This window comes from Schistocerca nitens, chromosome 6 (genome assembly GCF_023898315.1).
Source record: "Schistocerca nitens isolate TAMUIC-IGC-003100 chromosome 6, iqSchNite1.1, whole genome shotgun sequence".
Taxonomy (NCBI): Eukaryota; Metazoa; Arthropoda; class Insecta; order Orthoptera; family Acrididae; genus Schistocerca; species Schistocerca nitens.
In genome coordinates this window covers 421900330-421925239 of record NC_064619.1, presented here as the reverse complement: position 1 = coordinate 421925239, position 24910 = coordinate 421900330, and the positions used below count along the sequence as shown (strand labels likewise).

Genomic DNA, 24910 nt, shown 5'->3' with positions numbered 1-24910 from the left:
AAAGGGTCTTTATGCTTTTTCAGTGCTTCTCTTCCATGTCCTTCTGTGGTATGATCACGGAAGGGTGTGACATTGACACATGCATGAGCAAAGGGGACCAAGTTCAGCAAAAACCTTGGCAGTGTCAGCCTACAATTATGAGCATTTTAAAATGTATCTGGAAAATACTTCTAGGCACCGGTAGGTAGACAACTGGCCTCAGAGGCATATCAAAGAGCTGCCTACCTGCAAGCACCACCGGCAAATTCACACATTTTCTCTGTAAAGGTACACTTTAAAAATTTTCAATAAATGTGGGGTGCCCCTGAGGGTTTTGTTGAGCTGGGGGTGGGCGGGGGAGGGGGGACAGGGGGGGGGGACTTAGAGACACCTTTTGTAGTTTTTTCCTCTCACATTTATCAGTGTCGTGATCATGCCTCAGGAGCATATGGACAGGAACACTGAAAAAGTGCATGAAGACCCTTTGCTGCTTCAGATCACATTCATTTGTTGAACAATTTTGAATGGCCCTATTGGTTATGTACAAGAAGGCAAAACTTGCAGCTGCACTGCACTCCAAAGGGGTGAAATCACATTCAATGATGTTGCAGCTCCACTGTGTCCATAGAGGAGTGTTGAAATGTCTAACGGTATCAGCAGTGTCAAAGGTTGCCAAGAACTTCTTCCTGTTGCTCACTGCACTGCAAACTGTCATTTTCAACTATAAAATGGGTGGGAGTGACTGTCCCACACAAAGGATGGTTTCATGCCTTGTTATGCCATGCCCCGAGGCCTTTTCATCTCTATTATGAGCGGCAGTCTGTCTGAAAAGTTTTTGTTCACTACTCATAAGAAAATAGCGTGATTACAACTCTGGACATTGCAGTTCTGACTTGCACTGCAAAAGCGTCAAAAGAAGGGGTGAAATGTGGATAAAAGGGGCTGTGACAATCATCCCATCATGCAACACATCCACAGTGGTGCTGTGCAGATTTTGGGGAAATTACGACCAATGTGACATCGTTAACCCACTTTTCGCACCACACAAACTCCGCTCTGGCCTTTTTTTTAATCGATGTTTCGACACCTTCCTGTTTGAAGCATTGTCCAACCTGAGGGTGACGTCGCATGGTGCAATGTTTTTTGATCTTTAGAAGAATGTTGCAGGCACCTTTGACCCAAATTTCAAACTTATGTGTCACAATGGGAGACAAGTAATAGTGTTTCGAAAAACTGACCCTTTAATTATGTCACGCAGTGTGATAAACTGAAGTGATTATCATCATTCAGGTTTGTAAGCAGCCCATATTCCATTGCAGATTTTGTCATAACCACTGTTAAGAGTCTAATCTTTTACTATCTACTGTTGTTATCTACAGTAGAACATACAGCTTTAATTAATTAACTCACTAATTAATAATTTCCTGTAATTTATCCTAATTTGTAACATGGTGCTCATACAGATGAACAAGGGGTTTCACATTGTGTAGGAAGAGTAGTGTTTGTGAATTTCACTAAATTTCTGACAAACAATGTTTTCTATAAATCAAAGTCACAATAGTTTTTGTCTAAAACAGTAAAACCCAGTGTAGCCAATTTTCAAAGCATAATGTAATTAACAAAATAACAGTTTATTCTTATGCCTGGTTTTAAACAGTTGGATGTCAACCAAAATAGTCACTTCGCAGTTAGAAAGCTCACGAGTACAACTCATTCAAGCACACTCTCGGTGCTGACACATGCCACTGTTATGTACGCTCAGTATGTGAAACTATGCGCACCAAAAACTGCAAAACGCAAGAACTTTAATAATTTTTGTGTGATTTCTATAAGCCAAATTAGGCAACATTCTCATGGGACTGTATTGTGATGAACAAGACTGTGAAATATTATTGTCATCAGAACTAGTGAATGATGGACATGGTGATTATTGTTATGTACTGGATAAAATGAACAACTGAAGTGTAATCTTTTTCTAATAAATCACTACATGACAGAGCTCAATGCAAACTGTGACATTTTAGTGTGAACTGTGTTTTTGTGCCGCAATAGAATAATTAACTTCACCACTGTAATTGTCGGGTGTGCTAAAAAAAATTTTTCTTTAGTTGACAAACTGGTCTCCAATATTAATAATGGGACTTTGTGAAAAATAGATGTGTGTTAGTGAAAACTGGATTGAGCTGTTGTGTACATCTTTTAGCAGAAACCATCCCACACCCATTTGAGCATTCAGTTCTGTGGTGATCGAGAGTGTTGTTACTGAGGGGAGAGTATGAGATCTAGGTCAGTATCCTACATAGTGATATAGCACTTGCTAATATTGGCACTGAAACATTTTGCAAAAGGTTCTGGGAAATGAACTAAAATTGGAAATCAATGGAACCAGAGTCAGTTATCGTAGTGTTAACACTGCCAAACAGAGCTCTCACGCCAAGCTCCATCATTATATGAAGTAAGACAGGCCCACACTACTAAAATAAAACTTCATTTCCTATATGACATAGATGCAGGGTGGGATATAACTTCTGTAGATGGAACTATGGCATATGTTAGCTTCTGGGCATCATATGGGGCTTATCAAAAACTATTTCAAATGCTTGTAAATTCTCAGGTTTTTGTGGAAACAAATACAGTTTCATCAGGCAGTTTTCCATTTAAACACTCCCCACTGCTCCTTACTTATCAAAGCCAAAACAGAAATGCCAGTTGTTCATACAGGGGCTGGAGTAAAATATAGAAAAACTGTGATAAATGCACGCATGAACGTAAGTGCAGACGCTACCCAAGTCTGTGGGCTGCACTGTTATTTTTGACTACAAATGGCATGGTGGAAAGTCTGTCACATGTTGCAATTGTTAGTCACTGTCAGGACCATATTCTGTGTAGTTGTGAGTGCATAATGTCACAGCTAAGTGAATTTGAATAGGTGCACATTCTGTGCTTGTATGGTGGGTGCTTCCATAACCAAGATAGATGAAGTGTTCGATGTTTCAAGAGACAACATATTGCATACAGGGAAAGCAGAAAAACATCATATGCTAAGTCACAAGGGGGATGAAAGTGAGAATTCAGTGATCCTTATGGAAGTCATTGGAGAAGATTGTGATGAAAAATAAAGAGGACGACAACTGTAAAAGTTACTACAGAACTGAAACAATGCAAAGGGAGTTCCAGAAGCAGGGAATTGCATGGCAAGCTGGATTCCAAATCCTCTCATCAGTGATGCAAATGCCTAACAGGAATATGTTGTGTCAAAACCATAAAACCTGGACTATGGAGCAATGAAAGAGCGCCATTTGATCATATGAGTCTTGTTTCACACTGCTTCCAACTTATGATTGAGCTTAGATCCCAAGAGTGAAAATAGCAGAGGTTTGGTGATTACTTGTGCTGCCATGTAGTGGTATTCCATGGGCACCATGGTTACCATGCAAGGTCACATTAGTGCCAAGGATTATGTGATCATTCTGGCTGATCAGGTCCATCTCATGGAGCAATGTTTTTTCCCCAATGGTGATGCTGTGATCCAATATGACAGGGCCCCTATTCACACAGCTCACATTGTCCACAACTGGCTTTGGCAATTACTCCATGCAGCTGCACCACTGCTTTGGAGATACACTGTGCTCCACGGAATGGCACACATCATGACAATGTATTATGTTGTGAAAGAGAATATAATCAGTTTGTTCTGAAGTCTGACAGCGAGCTGATGCTAAACTGTTTATAAATTTGTAATCAGCAATGTGACTGACAAACTGAAATTGCAGACAGCTGTATATGCAATGTTATGAAGTTGTACGAGTTGAAAGAATATATATACATCTTCAAAATGTGACTTCTGTTATTTGGTAGCTTGTTGATGTAGATAAGCACGATTTCCTTCTCCAACACAGGCCAAACTGTGTACGAGACCAAGTCCATGAAAGGAGGAATGAAGATTGGGAGAGGGGATATCTACTCCATATAAGTGAATCATAATTTCTGATTCATACACATCAGAATTGGAACTATTGAACGAAGTCCCCTCTTTGGAAATTTATAAAATTCAGAAGGGAATATCCCAAAAGGTGCGTGATCACTATCTACCTCCATCATCATTACCTGAACTTGCCACTGTTTTGCAGGATGAATGGCATAGATTCCCCTGAAGACCATACAGGAACTGTATTATCCTTTCCCAGCTGTTTTGAATGCGAACAGTTTTCTGATACTGTATTAGGCATGGTAATGTGTTGTGTTTATGGTGTTTCCATATTTTTGTCCATCCCACACTTTGTAATGATAAACATCCCTGTTCATGGAGAAAAAGAAACTACTTTAATAATTTTCTTAGACTTCGAGAAAAAAAAAATTACTTGACCTATCTGTGTCTGGAGACGCCTGAGTGCTTCTTGATGGAATAACTGCTGTCAGACAAATGTGCCTATAGATACTATACGGAATTATAATTAAATGTAATACATTTTAAATAAACTAAACATTTTGTTCAGAATGAATGATGACATGTCACCTACAAAAAATACTTAACCTTAACAAAATACAAGTTTTACAACTTTCTTGAGCATGTGCTCAAATTATTTACCATCAACTGCAAAGAACATTTCCAGTCGCTCTTCGAGAGAGAGAGATGAACAGATTAAAGTACAATGGATGATATGCTGTTGTACACTATGACCATTCGATGGTATGCCTCACCTGGCAGACAAGTCAACAGCTGAAAGGCTTGATACAACATGGACTTGCATGAACCAGTTTACAACACAATAAATGATTCAGACGGAATTGCCTTTCAATTTTAGAATCTTCCTCATTTTCTTTTGTGGAGAGTTCCAACCTCAAAATTAACAAGCATTGTATCACTGTGCTTATCTATTCAAGCACTTTCAGCAGATTTCATTAAAAAAATGAATAAAAAATTTATCTGTCCGAAAAATCATACTTGATTCAATATCTTGATCGATACAAGACACTTTATTACATAACAAAAGTCTGTGTTTCTTAATGTGCTACCATTTTCCGAAAACCTCATTTCGAAATAAAACAAGTGTTAGTCTTAGGTGACTCACCGTGTATATGTAGTGTTTAACCTATTAGTGAACAAATGCTGCCTTTCCAATGTAAAATTTACAAATAACAATTTACAGACTCAACAGAGAATGACACACTGCTGATTCCTCCAGAAAACAGCTTAGGAATGCACCACTTGTCACTCAGTATTAACCTGGTCTCGAATGTATTAATCAGCCACTTCGACAAGGCCACGACTTCCTAAAGTCATGCCCTGAAGTGAGGTCCACTCTGTCTGAGATTTTGCTCTCCACACCTAGAAAAGCTTTTTGTCACCCCACCAATTTCCGCAATATTCTTGTCAGACCATACGCTCCTTCTGCACCCAATATTCTTGTCAGACCCTATGCTCCTTCTGCACCTATCTCCTTACTCTATGGTTCCTACCCCTGTGACTGTCTCTGCTGCAAGACTTGCCCGATACACCCTCCTACCACCATCTACCAGCCCTGTGACTGACAAAACATATACTTCCAAATGGAGAGCCACCTGTGAAATGACATGTCACATACCATTTGTTGTGTAAACACTTTTTGGCTTTTTACACTGGCTTGACTGTTATTGAGTTAACAGTTAGGATGAACGGGCATAGGCAGAGGGTGTATACTGGCAACACACAATATCCTATTGCAGAGCATGCACTGCAACATGTCAGTCATGACCTTGGTGCCTGTTTCACCCTTCATGCCATCTGCAGTCTTCCCCAGATACCAGTTTCTCAGAACTCCACAGGTGGGAATTGGTGCTACATGTCCTTGGTTCTCGCCACCCACCTGGTCTTTATTTACATTAATTTCTTCGGTCACAGCAGCTCTTCATAGGAACTATTCCTTTCTTCAGCCCCTTTCAGTTTTTCACATCTTTCATTTCCTGAGTTGTGTATTTTTTGCCATCTCCCCCCCAACTCTATCACATAAAATGTACTTACTTTTTGGTCTTATGAATCTGTGCAAAATATTTTAGCAGTAATTTCTGTCTTGCATATTACCCTATCTTCTGCCTTTAAGTTCTCAGGTTTTCAAATCTTGTCCGGTGCAGTGCCCTACAACCAGTCTTTCCTTCTCATTCATCTGGTAAGTCTCCACTGACCTGCGCTTCTGGGTGACTTTTCCGAACTCCACCACTTTTCCTAAACCTCACCACTCCTTTTTCTTCACCACTCTCCCTTTCCTTTCAACCCTTCTGCCAGAAAAAAAAGCCAGTGGCTCCGAAAGCTTGCCAAGTAACACCTTTTATATGTGTGTTCTCCTGTCACCGATTGGAGCGTAGATTTTTTATCTATCCAGTTACACTGTATACTGTTAAACAATGGAAACTAAACATACAAATATCAACAATGTAAGTAAAGACACAGTGCTACTTACTGAAAAGAAGACACGTCAAGTTGCAGACAGGACAATTAAAAGACACTCACTTATAGCTTTTCACCACAGCCTCTGTCAGTAAAAGACAGAAGACAGACAGACTCTCTCTCTCTCTCTCTCTCTCTCTCTCACACACACACACACACACACTCACTCACTCACAAATATACATACACAAGCAAGCACACGTCACGCACACATGACCTCCAACTCCAGCATCTCAGGTCAGAATATGTATCGCTCTTACTGATGAAGGCTGTGGCCAAAAGCTATATGTGTTTGCTTTTGTGTGTGTGTGTGTGTGTGTGTGTGTGTGTGTGTGGATGGTGCGCATATGTGTCTCTCTTACTGATGATATGTGAGTGTCTTAATTATTCTGTCTGCAACTTAACATGTCTTCCTTACAGTAAGTATCAATCTATCTTTTCCTCCATTATTGTATGTTCTTATAATTATAAATGATATTACAATAAGGTGTTTAAAAGTGAGTTTACATTCTACTTCATATTTAATAACCAATTATGTTTTCCACTACGAATTTCACATACCTTCAAATTGTCGTCGTAATTGTAAATGGTGTGTCAGTAACTTGTGCAACAGATGTAAAACTTTCATTTTTTAGCAATTATTTAATTTTATACTTAATATGTTTCCTGTACACTAATCAAATATTTCAAAAATTGTATGCTCTGACAGAAATTAATAACCTTTCTTCCTTATTCAAGCAAGTTGAATTTTTTAAAAATTACTGCTGTGTGTTTTGCTCTTTCATTGAATCAAGTTCATAGTTCTGTCAACTTTTTCAGTTACCACTAATGTGTTGTGGTCAGTTTTTAAATTGGTACAAGTTGAGATATGCAGCTTGTGTCTGTACACAAGCAATCAACGTATTTTTTGATCACATGTAGAAGTTTGTACATAATATGCAGTGGCATGTCTAGTATTGTTTGGAAATATCCTGAAATGGACCGTTATGTGAAGTAGTCATATACTGATGTGTTGTTTCTGATTTATGAAAGCAAACATTGTACACTTTAAGAACAAAACTATGGTACAAATTCAGCTCAAGTATTATTTTATGCATTTTTGTTGAAACTGGTTCAAATAAATCCTATGCCATTTCCCCATTTCTGGCTCCAAAACTTTAGCAACACAAATTAATATATGAAGAACATTTATAGCAAACATAGAATTCAGACAATTTGTTGCACAATTAGTTATTAATGATCAACATTGTCTTTTAGTATGGGGATGTCTTCAGTGTAATAGTCTTACATTTATTCAAGAAAATTACTACTGTCTTTATATGAAATAATCAAGAGAAAGTAAAGTGCAGGTTGGAAAATCAACAGTTATGGAAAGGATAGATTGCTACTAACCATAAAGATAACACACTGAGTTGCAGACATGCACAACAAAAAGATTTCACGCATTAAATTTTCAGCCAAAGGCTTCATCAGAGGGAGAGGGGGGGGGGGGACAAACTTTCACACAAGCAAGCACACCTACACACACGTGACTACTACTTCTGGCTGTTTAGGCGAGACTCATGACTCAAGTTCGGCCTAAGCAGCCGGAGACAGTGGTCATATGGGTGTGTGAGGTGTCCTTGCTTTGTGTGAATGCATGTGTGTTTTTCTTTCCTGATGGATGCTTTAGCTGAAAGTTTAATGTGTATCAGTAAGTAGCAACCTATCCTCTCAATAACTGTTAAAAATAAATTAAAATGTTCGTATTATCATAGTTGTTGACTATACCATTTGCATAATGAATTATAATTATTTTTTTCAAGTTGTAACTGCAACTAAAAGTGTGCCTGAAATGCAGCAATTTAAAAATGGCAAGATCCATGATTTGTGGGAGGTTGGATACTTAACTATTATGAAATTAATTTATTTATGGCAGTGTCAAAACTCCAAAGAAGTATTCTGTCCCCTGTAATCTTTAATATACACACCAATGACAAACCAAGGCTTAACACATGCAGAAGCTTAACACACACAGATGACTTTGCTTCATCAACCCAAGGAAAGAAGTTTGAGGAAGCTGAACAAGTTCTGACAACACAGAGAACTTTCACTGAGTGTTATGGTGAGAACTATCTGAAACCTAATCCTCAGAAAATGCTTTCCACCTCGAAAACAGACAAGCAAATAGAAAACTAAACAATATTTGGGACGGAACTGAGCCTGGAAGTGCTTTACACCTAAATACCTTGATGTCACTTTAAGACAGACCTGCAACGTACTGCAAACATTGTCTCCATTTCAAGCTGAAAGTGTCAACCCAAAATAACACCATACAGAAACTCACTGGCAATAACTGGGGAGCCCCACCTCAAGTCATCAGAACCTTCACCATGGATGGCACTCCATTTCTCTGAAGGTCAGTGTGTGTGCCCTTTATGGTATAGCCTCAGGGGACATAGCACTGAATATGACTGATGACTGAATTTCATGAAACAGACACCTATACACAAACTTTATTGATTCACAGGTGCCGCATCACCCGATACACACTGTACAGTAGTGGCAAATGTTGAACAGAAAAAGGCTCAACTAAATCATTACGCCCACTCCAAGACCACCAACCATCAATACCTACACTGAAATCCCCGAAGCAGTTTCCCCAGTTCAGTGTCAGCCACTGACTGTGTCTCCACGTGTTAACTGTTTCCGTGTACTACTGGACAGGCTATAAGCAGGTGTTGGAAAATTCAGGGACAACCGTGTCAAAGAACAAACACACTGTGACTGCAGAGGAGAATAGACAATGGATCCTCTGCACCACTGTACGCACTGCCCTGAGTCGTGCAGCAATGAAGAGCTGATGAGGGCTAATGAGGCAGTGCATTTGCTGTTCTGGGTGAAGATCATATAGTTTCCTTGTGTTTTCTTCAATTATGTAAAACTGTTGTTTTAGCAGTATCTCCGTCATATTGCACAGTTCTGTAATGTGAGATTTGTATGGGTTCCAACTCAAGTAAATTAAAAACGAACCTGCAATCTCAGTAGCTCCTGCTTCTTTTCATCAAGTTCTTTCTCCTCAGCTTCTTTTTCACGTTGCCATGCTTCTTTCTCTTGTGTAAGACGGTCTTGTAAATTACGTAGCTCCTCCAACTGCTGATTATGTTTATAAACTGGCCGTCGGTCCTTTGCATCATCTTGTGTCAGCTGCACCTTACATGCTGAAAGTTGAGCCTGCAAGCTAATAAAATTCAAATATGTACTCAGACAGACAGACCAATATTGTTGAGTTAAAGCTTACATTTAATGATATGAATGCTTATGCGTCAATTTAGCATTTCAAATAACTATTTTAAATAATTGTTGTTTCAGTCAATTCTCAGTTACTGGTAATGATGAAAGTTTGAACCAAAAAGAAAAGCACAGTTTTAACAAAAATATTGCAATCAACAATCTATTTCATTTCACGTTAAAACAGATATTTATTTTCTTTGCAGGCCACATGCATCTGTGAAAAGAAAAGCTGATAATAGTATTCACTCTTATTACTGTGACTTCACAGGCTTTCCCAGTGTAATAAGTCTTGAAAGTCTGTTTGGATTTGCTGAGAAAACAAAACTCTGCATGGTTTTGGTGTATCTGCGGCTTTGCCACAGAACTGTGGGTTCATTAGCGATAAAGGTTTCACTGACTGAGCCTAAGAGGGCTTTCCAATTCACAGACTGAGTCTGAGAGCTATGTTTCTGTCACAAATAGATGGTATTTGTTAATTTTCATGTACTGTATGTAACAGACTGTTCAAATTGTGGGAAAGATTTCATCTCACAAATCTGTCAGAGAAGCACTGTTGTACTCATGGAAGATGATATTTCGCAGCCTCAATACAAGCTTCAGACACATACTGTGTCCTGTTTCCCATTATTAAGAAGAGCTGATGTGTTTGTCATCACTTGAAATTAGCCTCTACACATCATGATCAATCATGATGTATAAACAAATTTTAATTTTGGACAAAAGTTGACAGTTCAAGAAGAACCATGGTTTTAAACTTTAGCCGGCCGAAGTGGCCATGCGGTTAAAGGCGCTGCAGTCTGGAATCGCAAGACCGCTACGGTCGCAGGTTCGAATCCTGCCTCGGGCATGGATGTTTGTGATGTCCTTAGGTTAGTTAGGTTTAAGTAGTTCTAAGTTCTAGGGGACTAATGACCTCAGCAGTTGAGTCCCATAGTGCTCAGAGCCATTTGAACCATTTTTTTAAACTTTAACTACTAAGCAGGAGAATGCAAGCTAAGCCTTTCAGTCCGCAATACAAATAGCTTTCAATAAGTATGCACACAATTTCTTCATGTACTTACCTATTGATAGTAGTCATCTGGTGATGGATAATGGAAAGCAGTTTGTAGAAGTAGTGAGAAAGCTGAACTGCAACCGTCTGCTGATCTTGTGCAAGTGAGGACAATGCAGGGACTTCACATGAATTTTCACATACATTTGAAGGTAAAACAACAGGTGGAATAGTGGCCATAACAGCAGAACGCCATGGAGGTTGATCCTAAGGCACAAATGGTAGTAACGTTACAAAATGTACAAGGATAATAACCACATATATATCGCCTATGCATGTGCTCTATGATATGAAATAAAAGTACCAGCTACCGTCAACATGATGTGATGATAATAGCAAGATTACTGAAGCTCAAAATAAAATATCACAGTGTAGTTCAAAATGTTCCTGTTGGTGACATGACAAAAGCAGTTCACTCATTCTGGTTTCCATTCACCTCCTCTACAAAGACTATAAAAATTAGTTGGTTTTGGGATAGATAAGAATAGCAATATTTGCAGATCTCATAAAATGAATAGATCTAAAGATATTGTGAAAATGAAAGTTGCTACTCACCATATAGCACCATATAACAAACGCAACTCACACACACGACTGCAGTGTCTGGAAACTGAGGCTGTGTTTGTGTGTTTTTGCCATCTAATTCTGAAGAATGCCTTCTGCCAAAAGTTATATTTGTGACAGTCTTTTTGTTACACCTATCTGCGTCTCAGCATCTCCACTATATGGTGAGTAGCAACTTTCCTTTTCACAATACTGTTATATTCGTAAAAGGTGTCAATGAAAAATAGTGGTTGCTATGATTTTGCGTTTGGTGCAAATTACATAATACGTTACTGCGTATGAAGTTTAACTACCAAATTGAATTTTTCTTCCTATTATTCATTTTCCACTTGGAATCTTTATTCATGAGATTTTAATTATTTTCATTTATTTATTTCAATTTAATTTCTTCCATTTTATTATCCTATATTTCTGTCCTCATTATTGCACTCATTCTTTCAATTTCTCATTTTGCCTGAATTTTGTTTAATTTATAATCCCTTCTTTCATTTAAATCTCCATCTGCATTACTTTGTCCATACCACAATAAGGATTTGCATTTTAAATGTATGACTATTACCATAAAAAAATGTATAGCTTGTAACAAAAAAATAATTTTTGATACAACTGCATAGCCAATATAAGTAGATTATTTTATCCTTTGTTTTTTAACTGATACATCAGTAGTTTCAGATGTTTCAGTATTATGATATACAAATAAAAAGGATTAAATTCGCATGTACAGAGATTCCATGTGGAAAACAAACGATAGGAAGAAAAACTGAGAGCAATTGAAAAAGTTAATACATTGATTAAAATGATGTAACAAAGGAACAGAAATTAAAAAAAAAACAATTAACCCAATTACTTGAATAAAAATAAATGAGCAAAGTAATTTTGATAAAAATCTAAAAATAAAAAAATGTCAGAGCACCTGAGAAGATTCAAACGCACAACCTTCTGCATGTGAAGCCTGTACCTTAACTGTTTCATTGCAAAACCAGTCTGTTAAACCTTCCTTTTACAAAGCTGTAGAGCATCATAAGAAATTCTGAATTTTTGTTGTTGATGAATCGCAAATGAGGGACCACCGAGGAGAATGGCTGCAGAGTGTGATATCTGGGACCTTAAACTACATTACTGTATAAATGATTTCATAAAGTCTATCCCACCGCTGAGGACCTCTCCTTGTAAGTTTTGGAATACAGTTGTCAGTGTGTTCGGCATTTTTTTAACAGGTGCTGCACCATGCAATATTCTGGGTACACTCTTTGTACAGGCAAGTAGTATGAATTACATGAAAGGAAATGAATAAAAATTATATGTAGAATTCACTCTTGATGTATTGTAACCACTGAACTTGCTTCAATTCTAAGAAAATCTCCTCTAGAAGCTACAACATCTCAAAAGAATACTTGCAATGATTGGCAAACAACGTGTTCTATAAAATCACAAGACAGAATTTGTTATCAGTATTTATCTTCAGCTGGCAAAATTTCAGTATTGCTGATAAGCTAACTGAAATATATATGACACATTGCAAGCTTTCATAACTAATAACATTTTTCTTGAGAAGGAAATGGGGGGTACTTTGGGAAATGGCAGCTTACTCAGACCCCAGGAGGAGTGTGACTCAATTGGGATTATACGGCACTACAAATGTATGCTACACAAGCAATATGAACAGTAAAATGACATGATGAAACATGATCTATTATACATAACAAAATTTCATCCCAACAAATAAGTTGCAACAGAACCAAGTCATGCTTGTATGAATCAGTATGAAATCAAAATATACTAAAACCATGGTATAATAATCATCATTATCTTTGAATGTGGTCAACGAAGCAGTTGCAGCAAAAGCTTGCCAATCTGGAAAAGCAGAGCATCATTAATATTGTCACAAACCTAACATGATTATTCTGTAGCAATCAACAGTTAATTTATGCTCTCGTTGAGAACAGACATTTAGCAAGGCAAATGTGACTGCATGACAGCTCTAGGCTCTGTTTACTGATGTTCTTCAGGTATGGATGAATTTCTAAACATTAACATCCACAGGTATCAAAAATAGATTTCCCAATTGCACTTTGAAATGAAAGAGGGAGCCGCCTTGTAGAATTTTGCACAGAGCATAACTTAATCATAGCTAACACTTGGTTCAAGAATTATAAAAGAAGGTTGTATACCTGGAAGAATCCTGGAGATACTAATAGGTATCAGATAGATTATATAATGGTAAGACAGAGATTTAGGAACCAGGTTTTAAATTGTAAGACATTTCCAGGGGCAGATGTGGATTCTGACCACAATCTATTGGTTATGAACTGCAGATTGAAACTGAAGGAACTGCAAAAAGGTGGGAATTTAAGGAGATGGGACCTGGATAAACTGAAAGAACCAGAGGTTGTAGAGAGTTTCAGGGAGAGCATAAGGGAACAATTGACAGGAATGGGGGAAAGAAATACAGTAGAAGAAGAATGATTTGCTCTGAGGGATGAAGGAGTGAAGGCAGCAGACGATCAAGTAGGTAAAAAGACGAGGGTTAATAGAAATCCTTGGGTAACAGAAGAAATATTGAATTTAATTGATGAAAGGAGAAAATATAAAAATGCAGTAAATGAAGCAGGCAAAAAGGAATACAAACGTCTCAAAAATGAGATCGACAAAGTGCAAAATGGCTAAGCAGGGATGGCTAGAGGACAAATGTAAGGATGTAGAGGCTTGTCTCACTAGCGGTAAGATAGATACTGCCTACAGGAAAATTAAAGAGACCTTTGGAGAGAAGAGAACCACTTGTATGAATATCAAGAGCTCAGATGGCAACCCAGTTCTAAGCAAAGAAGGGAAGGAGTATATAGAGGGTTTATACAAGGGCGATGTTCTTGAGGACAGTATTATGGAAATGGAAGAGGATGTAGATGAAGATGAAATGGGAGATAAGATACTGCGTGAAGAGTTTGACAGAGCACTGAAAGACCTGAGTCGAAACAAGGCCCCGGGAGTAGACAACATTCCATTAGAACTACTGATGGCCTTGGGAGAGCCAGTCATGACAAAACTCTACCGTCTGGTGAGCAAGATGTATGAGACAGGCGAAATACCCACAGACTTCAAGAAGAATATAATAATTCCAATACCAAAGAAAGCAGGTGTTGACAGATGTGAAAATTACCGAACTATCAGTTTAATAAGTCACAGCTGCAAAATAATAACGCGAATTCTTTACAGACGAATGGAAAAACTGGTAGAAGCGGACCTCGGGGAAGATCAGTTTGGATTCCGTAGAAATGTTGGAACACGTGAGGCAATACTAACCTTACGACTTATCTTAGAAGAAAGATTCAGAAAAGGCAAACCTACGTTTCTAGCATTTGTAGACTTAGAGAAAGCTTTTGACAACATTAACTGGAATACTCTCTTTCAAATTCTGAAGGTGGCAGGGGTAAAATACAGGGAGCGAAAGGCTATTTACAATTTGTACAGAAACCAGATGGCAGTTACAAGAGTCGAGGGACATGAAAGGGAAGCAGTGGTTGGGAAGGGAGTAAGACAGGGTTGTAGCCTCTCCCCGATGTTATTCAATCTGTATATTGAGCAAGCAGTAAAGGAAACAAAAGAAAAATTCGGAGTAGGTATTAAAATTCACGGAGAAGAAGTAAAAACTTTGAGGTTCGCCGATGACATTGTAATTCTGTCAGAGACAGCAAAGGACCTGGAAGAGCAGTTGAACGGAATGGACAGTGTCTTGAAAGGAGGATATAAGATGAACATCAACAAAAGCAAAACGAGGATAATGGAATGTAGTCAAATTAAATCGGGTGATGCTGAGGGGATTAGATCAGGAAATGAGACACTTAAAGTAGTAAAGGAGTTTTGCTATTTAGGGAGTAAAATAACTGATGATGGTCGAAGTAGAGAGGATATAAAATGTAGACTGGCAATGGCAAGGAAATCGTTTCTGAAGAAGAGAAATTTGTTAACATCGAGTATAGATTTAAGTGTCAGGAAGTCGTTTCTGAAAGTATTTGTATGGAGTGTAGCCATGTATGGAAGTGAAACATGGACGATAACTAGTTTGGACAAGAAGAGAATAGAAGCTTTCGAAATGTGGTGCTACAGAAGAATGCTGAAGATAAGGTGGGTAGATCACGTAACTAATGAGGAGGTATTGAATAGGATTGGGGAGAAGAGAAGTTTGTGGCACAACTTGACTAGAAGAAGGGATCGGTTGGTAGGACATGTTTTGAGGCATCAAGGGATCACAAATTTAGCATTGGAGGGCAGCGGGGAGGGTAAAAATCGTAGAGGGAGACCAAGAGATGAATACACTAAGCAGATTCAGAAGGATGTAGGTTGCAGTAGGCACTGGGAGATGAAGAAGCTTGCACAGGATAGAGTAGCATGGAGAGCTACATCAAACCAGTTTCAGGACTGAAGACCACAACAACAACAACTTTGATCTGGGATGATATAAAAGAAAGAGTGTTATAAGCATTTAGTATCTCAGTCCAGTTGAGTATCTTACGAAGGCACCTTTATCTGATGAAAAATACTTTCCCACGTTACACTTCGAAGTGGTGGAACACTGTGAACTCAAATTTTCAAATCATTTGGCATTAAAAATTGCTAACACAAATGCTAAAATCAAAAACAACAAACAGTTGCATATTCAAGCATAACTAAAGGAATATTGAATTTATCTATCTCCCTCCTCAAAGTTAGATTATCTGCAGTCATGTTTGATGACTTTAAGAAATTTCAAGAAAGTTTCTTTTAGTAAAGAAAATTCCTTCCTATGTAATTCATACTATAGTAAGACCGTGATAATCCGGCAGACCCAACAGTTCAGAATACATCAAGAAATTTCCGATATTTATTGTTTGGTGTGGTTTGAAGTAGTCAGATGCCTTCAACAAACCGTCAGAACCCTTCTATGTGGCACCTCATCAGTAATAATTTTCTACTGAGATAGAAAGCAATGTGAATGACAAGTCAGAAGCTGATTGCTCTGAAATGGTATGAGTGAAAACTTTTGCATCCACTAATGGACTGAGTGCGTTTCCAGCAGAAGAATTTGACAAATGTTTGACATTTACATTAATTTGGCTGTCGAAGAAGAGCTGACTGATGGTATGATAGGCCTATTAAGAACTGGTTTCAACTCTCACCACCATAAACTGAGAATCACAAAGAAGAAATGCCTACAACTCATATCTCTTGGGCTGAGTCACCAAATTCGTGAAATTTGGTGAGACGAGCCAAGAATACAATGCTTCTGATGTTATGAATCTGTATGTCATACAAATTAATGATTATCAAAAACAGCTCAATCCAAGAAACAAGGCATTGTTCCGGAGGATTCAAAACAAATTTTCAGCAAAACCAAGAGTGGCTGATATTAATCAGACGTATTCCACATTATCAACAATGTCAGTTATCTGTGTCACTCCTAAAGACAAATTCTTGGTAACAATTTTTATTAATTACCTTGTTCTTGATTTTTCAAATCAATGGTGGTAATTTTATTGTGTAATTGGTGTCCAAAACCTTATCTATATTTACTGAACTTCTGTAAAACTTTGAGCCTTTAACTGATTTAATAGCACAGTACAGTGTACAAATTTTCATTCAGTTTTGTTTTTACAGAAAAGTAATATATGCTTTTAATTTGTTATACTGTAAGACAATCTATTTTACTTATATGATTATCAGTTTTTTCAAACAGGTTTCTAAAAATAAACTTGATAATCCACCAACTTGATAATCTAGCACTGAAAGACCCCCAAGCATCCCAGATTACCAAAATCTTACTGTATTTACATCCTGTTACTGCAACTACATCGTAGGGATTATACTTGCACAATGTAATTTTAAGAGTTCTTCAAAAATCACTTGATGAATATATCGCTTGTGCTCAAAGTTACATTTACCAGACTAGGCTGTTTCTTTGGATGACAATGCAGGAATCACTTCCACGCAAGTACGAAGCTAACAAACAAATGGAAATGTTGTGTTTGCTTACTGACAAAAATGTTTTAGAAGTTGTTCAGTGCACACGATGTTGACAAACCGTTTTTCCTCCTTTGCCCCTCACAGCAAGCAGGTTCACTCTCAATAAGGGTCAGAGTGGCCTGCCCTTTCTTTCCGAAAGTCCCCAACCTATCCCTCTTTCTTTCTTTCTTTCTTTCTTAGGGAGGAGCTTAAGTTATGAAAGCTAGGTATAGCTTTTTTTCTACTTTTAAATATGTCCATCAGCAGTACTTGGAGTTTTGCCACATGACAGTAAGTCCTCCCCACAGACACTCTACTCTCTTGTGAGCTTATGGTTTTCTTAAGTGAATTTTCCTTTTTCCGATAGAGAATAAAAGGTTCAGGGAAAAAAAAAAATAATGCAAACTTATCTTATGTTCATAGTTGACTATACCAGTAAAGAGAAGAACGAAAGGAAAATGTGGAAAGAAATACAAGAAAAGAAAATTAACCACTTACATGACTGACTTTTGGAGACATTGTTTCCTGTTTTGAACTTGGACTGGACTCCGAGTCTGGTGTCATTACTGGAGTGGAATAGTTTGAATGGTCCCTGCTCTCTCTCTGTTGCAGTTTCCTCACAACACCTAGAAAGAGATGGTTCATACCACTACTAAAATTGTGTATTACATGTACTATTGTTCTGGTAAATTAACTTTCTTCATGGTTATCCCAAAGCTACTTTGGGTAGTGTAAAATTTTAGAAATCTCAAATATCATAAAAATGAAAAACTAATCTAGTAAAAGTAGTTATCTGTATATTCTTACTTATACAGTAGTTGTACGATATTACAAACCAAAACTTTAAACAATGAAAACTCCAGGTAGGAATATCAACAATGTACGAAAAGATAGATTGCTGCTTACTGTAAAGGTAACATGCTAAGTAGCAGACAGGCACAATTTAAAGACACATACACATAAGTTTTCGGCCACAGCCGATGTCGGAAGAAGAGAAATACGCAACATTCATTCACACAAGCAAGCACACTTCACGCACACATGACCGCCAAGTCTGGTAGCTCGGGCCTTAATGAATTTTGGCCTGAGCTGCTGGACTTGGCAGTCATGTGTGCGTGACGAGTGCTTGCCTGTGTGAATGAATGGTGTGTGTTTCTCTCTTTCTGACAAGGGCTATGGCCAGAAGCTTAAGTGTAACTGCTTTTTAATTGTGCCTGTCTCCAACTTAGCATGTTATCTTTATCGTAAGTAGCAATCTTTCATTTCTTATCTTGTTAAATCTTTCTCATCCATTATAAAAAAAAGTGATAGTCTATAGACTATTAATTGAAGAAAGTAGTTCTAAAAGCGTTAATAAAGAGTTAAATCTTTGAGTGTCATTCTGAAATCAGAAATTTTTAAATTAAAATTACCTCCTTACTCTTAATATTCCAAAAGCAGAATAACCTCATTTATGTTTTTAGATGTATTTCTTTAAAACCAATTTGAAAAATGACTGAGCAAATTCCCGACTCTGTACAGGCGATGCTCCAGTCCTTTTACTTCTCTCCTTTCTCAGTCCCCCCCCCCCTCTCTCCCCTTCTCTCTGTCTAACCTCCCGACTGCACGTAACTGCTCCACTCTCTCTCTACCTCGTCCAGCTTGCTCCCCAGTAGGACTTTACCATTCCCCACTCCTGTCCTGCTATCCCTCCCTGTCACCGCCGCAGCCTCCTCTTTACCTCCATCCAGTTGCCTCTCCCATCAAGCGCTGCTGCTGCTCGTAGTCTGGCTTCAGCTGCCAGAGACTGTGGTGTTGTGTGTGTGTGTGTGTGTGTGTGTGTGTGTGTGTGTGTGTGTCTGGTATCTATTTTTGACAACGGCCTTGTTGACGGCACACTTATTTTGTGACAGTCTTTTTGTTGTGCCTATCCTCGACTCACCTTCTCCACTATATAGTGAGTAGCAACCAACCTTTTCATTATATTGTTAAATTCTTTAATCAAAATCACACAGCTTTATGATGTAAACTGAGGTTAGTCTTGTAATAACTGCAGCCTCATTGAAAACTGGAGTCTACATCTACACTCTGAAAACCTCCATGAGGAGCCTGGTAGAGGGTACATCCCATTGTACCAGTTATTAGAGTTTCTTCTCACTCCATTCACATAGGAGCACAAGAAGAATTATTGTTTGAATGCCTTTGTGCATGCAGTAATTATTCTGGTCTTATCCTCATGATCTCTCTATGAGTGATACATAGGGGTTGTAGTATATCTGTAGAATAATCATTTATAGCTGGTTCTTTAAACTTTGTTAACAAACTTTCTCAGGATGGTTTACATCTGTCTTTAAGAGTCTGCCAGCTCATTTCATTCAGTATCTCTGTGACTCTCTCCCACGGATTAAACAAACCTGTGTGCATTTGTGCTGCCCTCCTCTGTATATGATCAATATCTCCTGTTAACCCTATCTGGTATGGTTCCCACAGAACTGAACAATATTCTAGGATGGATCACATGAGTGATTTGTAAGCTAACTCTTTTGTAGAATGATCACACTACCACAGTTTTCTACCAATAAACCAGTCTATTACCTGCTTCTACATTTACATACATACTCCGCAAGCCACCTGACGGTGTGTGGCGGAGGGTACCCTGAGTACCTCTATCGGTTCTCCCTTCTATTCCAGTCTCGTATCGTTTTGGAAAGAAGGACTGTCGGTATGCTTCTGTGTGGGCTCTAATCTCTCTGATTTTATCCTCATGGTCTCTTCGCGAGATATACGTAGGAGGGAGCAATATACTGCTTGACTCTTCGGTGAAGGTATGTTCTCGAAACTTTAACAAAAGCCCGTACCGAGCTACTGAGCGTCTCTCCCGCAGAGTCTTCCACTGGAGTTTATCTATCATCTCCGTAACGCTTTCGCAATTACTAAATGATCCTGTAACGAAGTGCGCTGCTCTCCGTTGGATCTTCTCTATCTCTTCTATCAACCCTATCTGGTACGGATCCCAAACTGCTGAGCAGTATTCAAGCAGTGAGCGAACAAGTGTACTGTAACCTACTTCCTTTGTTTTCGGATTGCGTTTCCTTAGGATTCTTCCAATGAATCTCAGTCTGGCATCTGCTTTACCGACGATCAACATTATATGATCATTCCATTTTAAATCACTCCTAATGCGTACTCCCAGATAATTTATGGAATTAACTGCTTCCAGTTGCTGACCTGCAATTTTGTAGCTAAATGATAAGGGATCTATCTTTCTATGTATTCGCAGCACATTAAACTTGTCTACATTGAGATTCAATGGCCATTCCCAGCACCATGCGCCAACTCGCTGCAGATCCTCCTGCATTTCAGTACAATTTTCCATTGTTACAACCTATCGATACACCACAGCATCATCTGCAAAAGCCTCAGTGAACTTCCGATGTCATCCACAAGGTCATTTATGTATATTGTGAATAGCAACGGTCCTATGACACTACCCTGCGGCACACCTGATCTCACTCTTACTTCGGAAGACTTCTCTCCATTGAGAATGACATGCTGCGTTCTGTTATCTAGGAACTCTTCAATCCAATCACACAATTGGTCTGATAGTCCATATGCTCTTACTTTGTTCATTAAACGACTGTGGGGAACTGTATCGAACGCCTTGGTGAAGTCAAGAAACACGGCATCTACCTGTGAACCCGTGTCTATGGCCCTCTGAGTCTCGTGGACGAATAGCGAGAGCTGGGTTTCGCACGACCGTCTTTTTCGAAACCCATGCTGATTCCTACAGAGTAGATTTCTAGTCTCCAGAAAAGTCATTATACTCAAGCATAATATGTGTTCCAAAAATTCTACAACTGATCGACGTTAGAGATATAGGACTATAGTTCTGCACATCTGTTCGACGTCCCTTCTTGAAAACGGGGATGACCTGTGCCCTTTTCCAATCCTTTGGAATGCTACGCTCTTCTAGAGACCTACGGTACACCGCTGCAAGAAGGGGGGCAAGTTCCTTCGCGTACTCTGTGCAAAATCGAACTGGTATCCCATCAGGTCCAGCGGCCTTTTCTCTTTTGAGCGATTTTAATTGTTTCTCTATCCCTCTGTCGTCTATTACGATATCTACCATTTTGTCATCTGTGCGACAATCTAGAGAAGGAACTACAGTGCACTCTTCCTCTGTGAAACAGCTTTGGAAAAAGACATTTAGTATTTCGGCCTTTAGTCTGTCATCCTCCATTTCAGTACCATTTTGGTCACAGAGTGTCTGGACATTTTGTTTCGATCCATCTACCGCTTTGACATAAGACCAAAATTTCTTAGGATTTTCTGCCAAGTCAGTACATAGAACTTTACTTTCGAAGTCACTGAATGCCTCTCGCATAGCCCTCCTCACACTACATTTCGCTTCGCGTAATTTTTGTTTGTCTGCAAGGCTTAGGCTATGTTTATGTTTGCTGTGAAGTTTCCTTTGCTTCCGCAGCAGTTTTCTAACAGTTTTTGACATAAGACCAAAATTTCTTAGGATTTTCTGCCAAGTCAGTACATAGAACTTTACTTTCGAAGTCATTGAACGCCTCTCGCATAGCCCTCCTCACACTACATTTCGCTTCGCGTAATTTTTGTTTGTCTGCAAGGCTTAGGCTATGTTTGCTGTGAAGTTCCCTTTGCTTCTGCAGCAGTTTTCTAACTCGGTTGTTGTACCAGGGTGGCTCTTTTCCATCTCTTACGATCTTGCTTGGCACATACTCATCTAACGCATATTGTACGATGGTTTTGAACTTTGTCCACTGATCCTCAACACTATCTATACTTGAGACAAAAGTTTTGTGTTGAGCCGTCAGGTACTCTGTAATCTGCTTTTTGTCACTTTTGCTAAACAGAAAAATCTTCCTACCTTTACCCATGACTGGAATTACGAGTATGTTATCATTTCATTTCATATCCCTACAAAGTGTTACACCCAGGTGTTTGTATGAGCTGGCCAATTCCAACAATGACTCACTGATATTATAGTCACAGCATAGCGAGTAGCCCTCGCTATGGTCATAGGATACTAAATTTTTTCATTTTGTGCAAAATTTTACATTTCTGAACATTTAGAGCAAGATGCCAATCTATGCACCATGTTGAAATCTTACCAAGATCTGACTGAATATCTATGGAGCTTCTCTCAGATAGTACTTTATTATAGATAACTGCATCATCTGCCTGATTTTACTATTAATATTGTCTGCAAGGTTATTAATATAGAACACAAACAGCAAGGGTCCAAACACACTTCCCTGGGGCACACCCGAAGTTACTTCTACATCAGATGATTACTCTCCATCCAAGGTAAAATGTTGTGTCCTCCCCACCAAAAAGTACTCAATTCAGTCACAAATTTCATTTGATACCCACTATGATCATACTTTTGACAACAAGCATGGGTGCGGTACTGAGTCAAATGATTTTTGGAAATCAAGAAATGCTGCATCTACTTGGTTGCCTTGATCAAAGGCTTTCAGTATTTCATGTGAGAAAAGTGTGAGTTGGGTTCCACATGTTTGTGAAATCCATGCTGGCTGGCAATGAAATGTTTAGTAGCAGCCGTTTGTATAGGCAAGTGATATGTTTTGACTTGCATCTTACTGATATGTTACTATCTCATCTACTCTTGTACAAGCTTATATAACTATAATATGTTTTGTAATGTATTCTTGTATGTTTTTAGCACTGATGATAGCAACACAGTGGTTCAAATCTTGATAAAGAGGCAATAAAAGATTATTAGTGACTAACTGTTGTACATTTCTCAGTTTAGGAATTAAAACAACCATACACTAAAGTGTTACACTCCTGAGGGTGGGGGTTGGGGTTGGCTAGTGGCTTGGAGGCAGGCAGCCTGTTTGCTGGTAGGAATGCAGGGAGGAAGGGCTGGCAAGTGCACAGACTATGCATGTGATACACAGGTTCTGAAGCAGGTGGGGTGCGGGGCACACATGATACATGAATTGGGAGGTGGTGATAGGATAGAGGAAGGGAAAACTGTTGGCTAGGAGTGTGGGGACAGAGGTTACCAGAGATTGAGGCCAGGATGATTAGGGGAACAGAGAATGTGATTTAAGGATAACACCTAACCACATAGTTCGGAGAATTTGGTAGTGGAAGGAGGGATCCAGATGCCCTGGGTTCTGAAGCAGAAATTGAAATTGAGCATGATGTGCTCAGATGCTTATAGTGCTACTAGGTGGTCAACTGTGTTCTTTGGTTGACCACAGAGTGACATAACATGCACCTCAGCACAACATGCTCAATTTCAATGGCTGCTTCACAGCCAGAACCATCAGGAACCTTCCCTCAGCCACTAGCTCCTCTGAACTACGCAGATGGGAGTTATCCTTACAACACACCCCCACTCCTATAATTGTCCCGGCCTCAATCTCCAGTAACTCACTGTCCTCAAATCCTCCACCCAACAGTTTCTCCTTCCTCTGTCCTGACACCCCCTCTCAATTCTCATCCCCACGTCACGGTCAACATCCATCGCTCCCCACCAGCTCCGACAACTGTGCATCAAATGCCTAACCTGTGTACCTGCCACCCATCCCTCCTCGCATTCCTTGATGGCAAATTGGCTGCCTCTCTCCAAGTCGTTGGGCGCACACTCTCAGTACCTCGCCCTGTCTTCCACCTCCCTCTCCCTCTATCCAGCCCGCATGACATAGCTGCTGAAACAAAATACTGACACTGTTTGTCCAGCTGGCCAGATAGCACCATATAGGGGCACAGAGGTAGGTAGGTGTGTGTGTGTGTGTGTGTGTGTGTGTGTGTGTGTGTGTGTGTGTGTGTGTTTTACTCTAGCTCAAAAAGGATTATTCCGAAGCTACCATATTTCCTTCTTTTTGGATATGCCTAGCAACACCTCTTCTTTTCAGTGAGTGGTCTCCTTTCATTCAAAAGTATTTAGGATCATTACGTTACTAATTCTAAAAGCTAGGAACTTATAAGGGAACCTCCCCATCACACCCCCCTCAGATTTAGTTATAAGCTGGCACAGTGGATAGACCTTGAAAAAACTGAACACAGATCAATCGAGAAAACAAGAAGAAGTTGTGTGGAACTATGAAAAAAGTAAGCAAAATATACAAACTGAATAGTCCATCTGTAAGATAGGCAACATTAAGGGGAGTGTGAGCTAAGGAGCACCGTGGTCCCGTGGTTAGCGTGAGCCGCGGTGGACCTTGAGGTCCTTGGTTCAAGTCTTCCCTCGAGTGAAAATTTTACTTTCTTTATTTTCGCAAAGTTATGATCTGTCCGTTCGTTCACTGACGTCTCTGTTCACTGTAATAAGTTTAGCGCCTGTGTTTTGCGACCGCACCGCAAAACCATGTGATTGTTATTGAAGTCGCGAACTATATTTGCTGGATTCATATTGCCCACCGAATACATCTCACATATTTAATGCACTCTCGTCCAAAGTAGTGAACAGTCAACTGCCAGCCAGGGAGCCTCGTTAGCAGGAATACTCTCTCTTCCGTGCGCTGTAGTCGACAGACGCTGTGTGTTTCATTGTTTGTTTAGGTGTGGCGCCCCATATTACGGCGCAGTTACCTTGCATCGGACCAACGGACGGACAGATAATAACTGTCTGAAAATAAAAAAACTTTTCAGTCTATGGA

General features: G+C 39.2%; 1 protein-coding gene across 1 annotated transcript in view; it reads right to left on the bottom strand.

Annotated features, from left to right (window-relative positions):
* LOC126262284 (rho guanine nucleotide exchange factor 18) overlaps positions 1–24910 on the bottom strand; it is a 628397-nt gene that overhangs the window by 36378 nt on the left and 567109 nt on the right. The window contains exons 25-27 of the mRNA XM_049958802.1: positions 17766–17893; positions 10738–10934; positions 9416–9623 (exon numbers count right to left, since the gene is read on the bottom strand). Of these exons, the coding sequence (XP_049814759.1) occupies positions 9416–9623; positions 10738–10934; positions 17766–17893 (533 nt within the window). The remainder of the gene's footprint in view (positions 1–9415; positions 9624–10737; positions 10935–17765; positions 17894–24910) is intronic.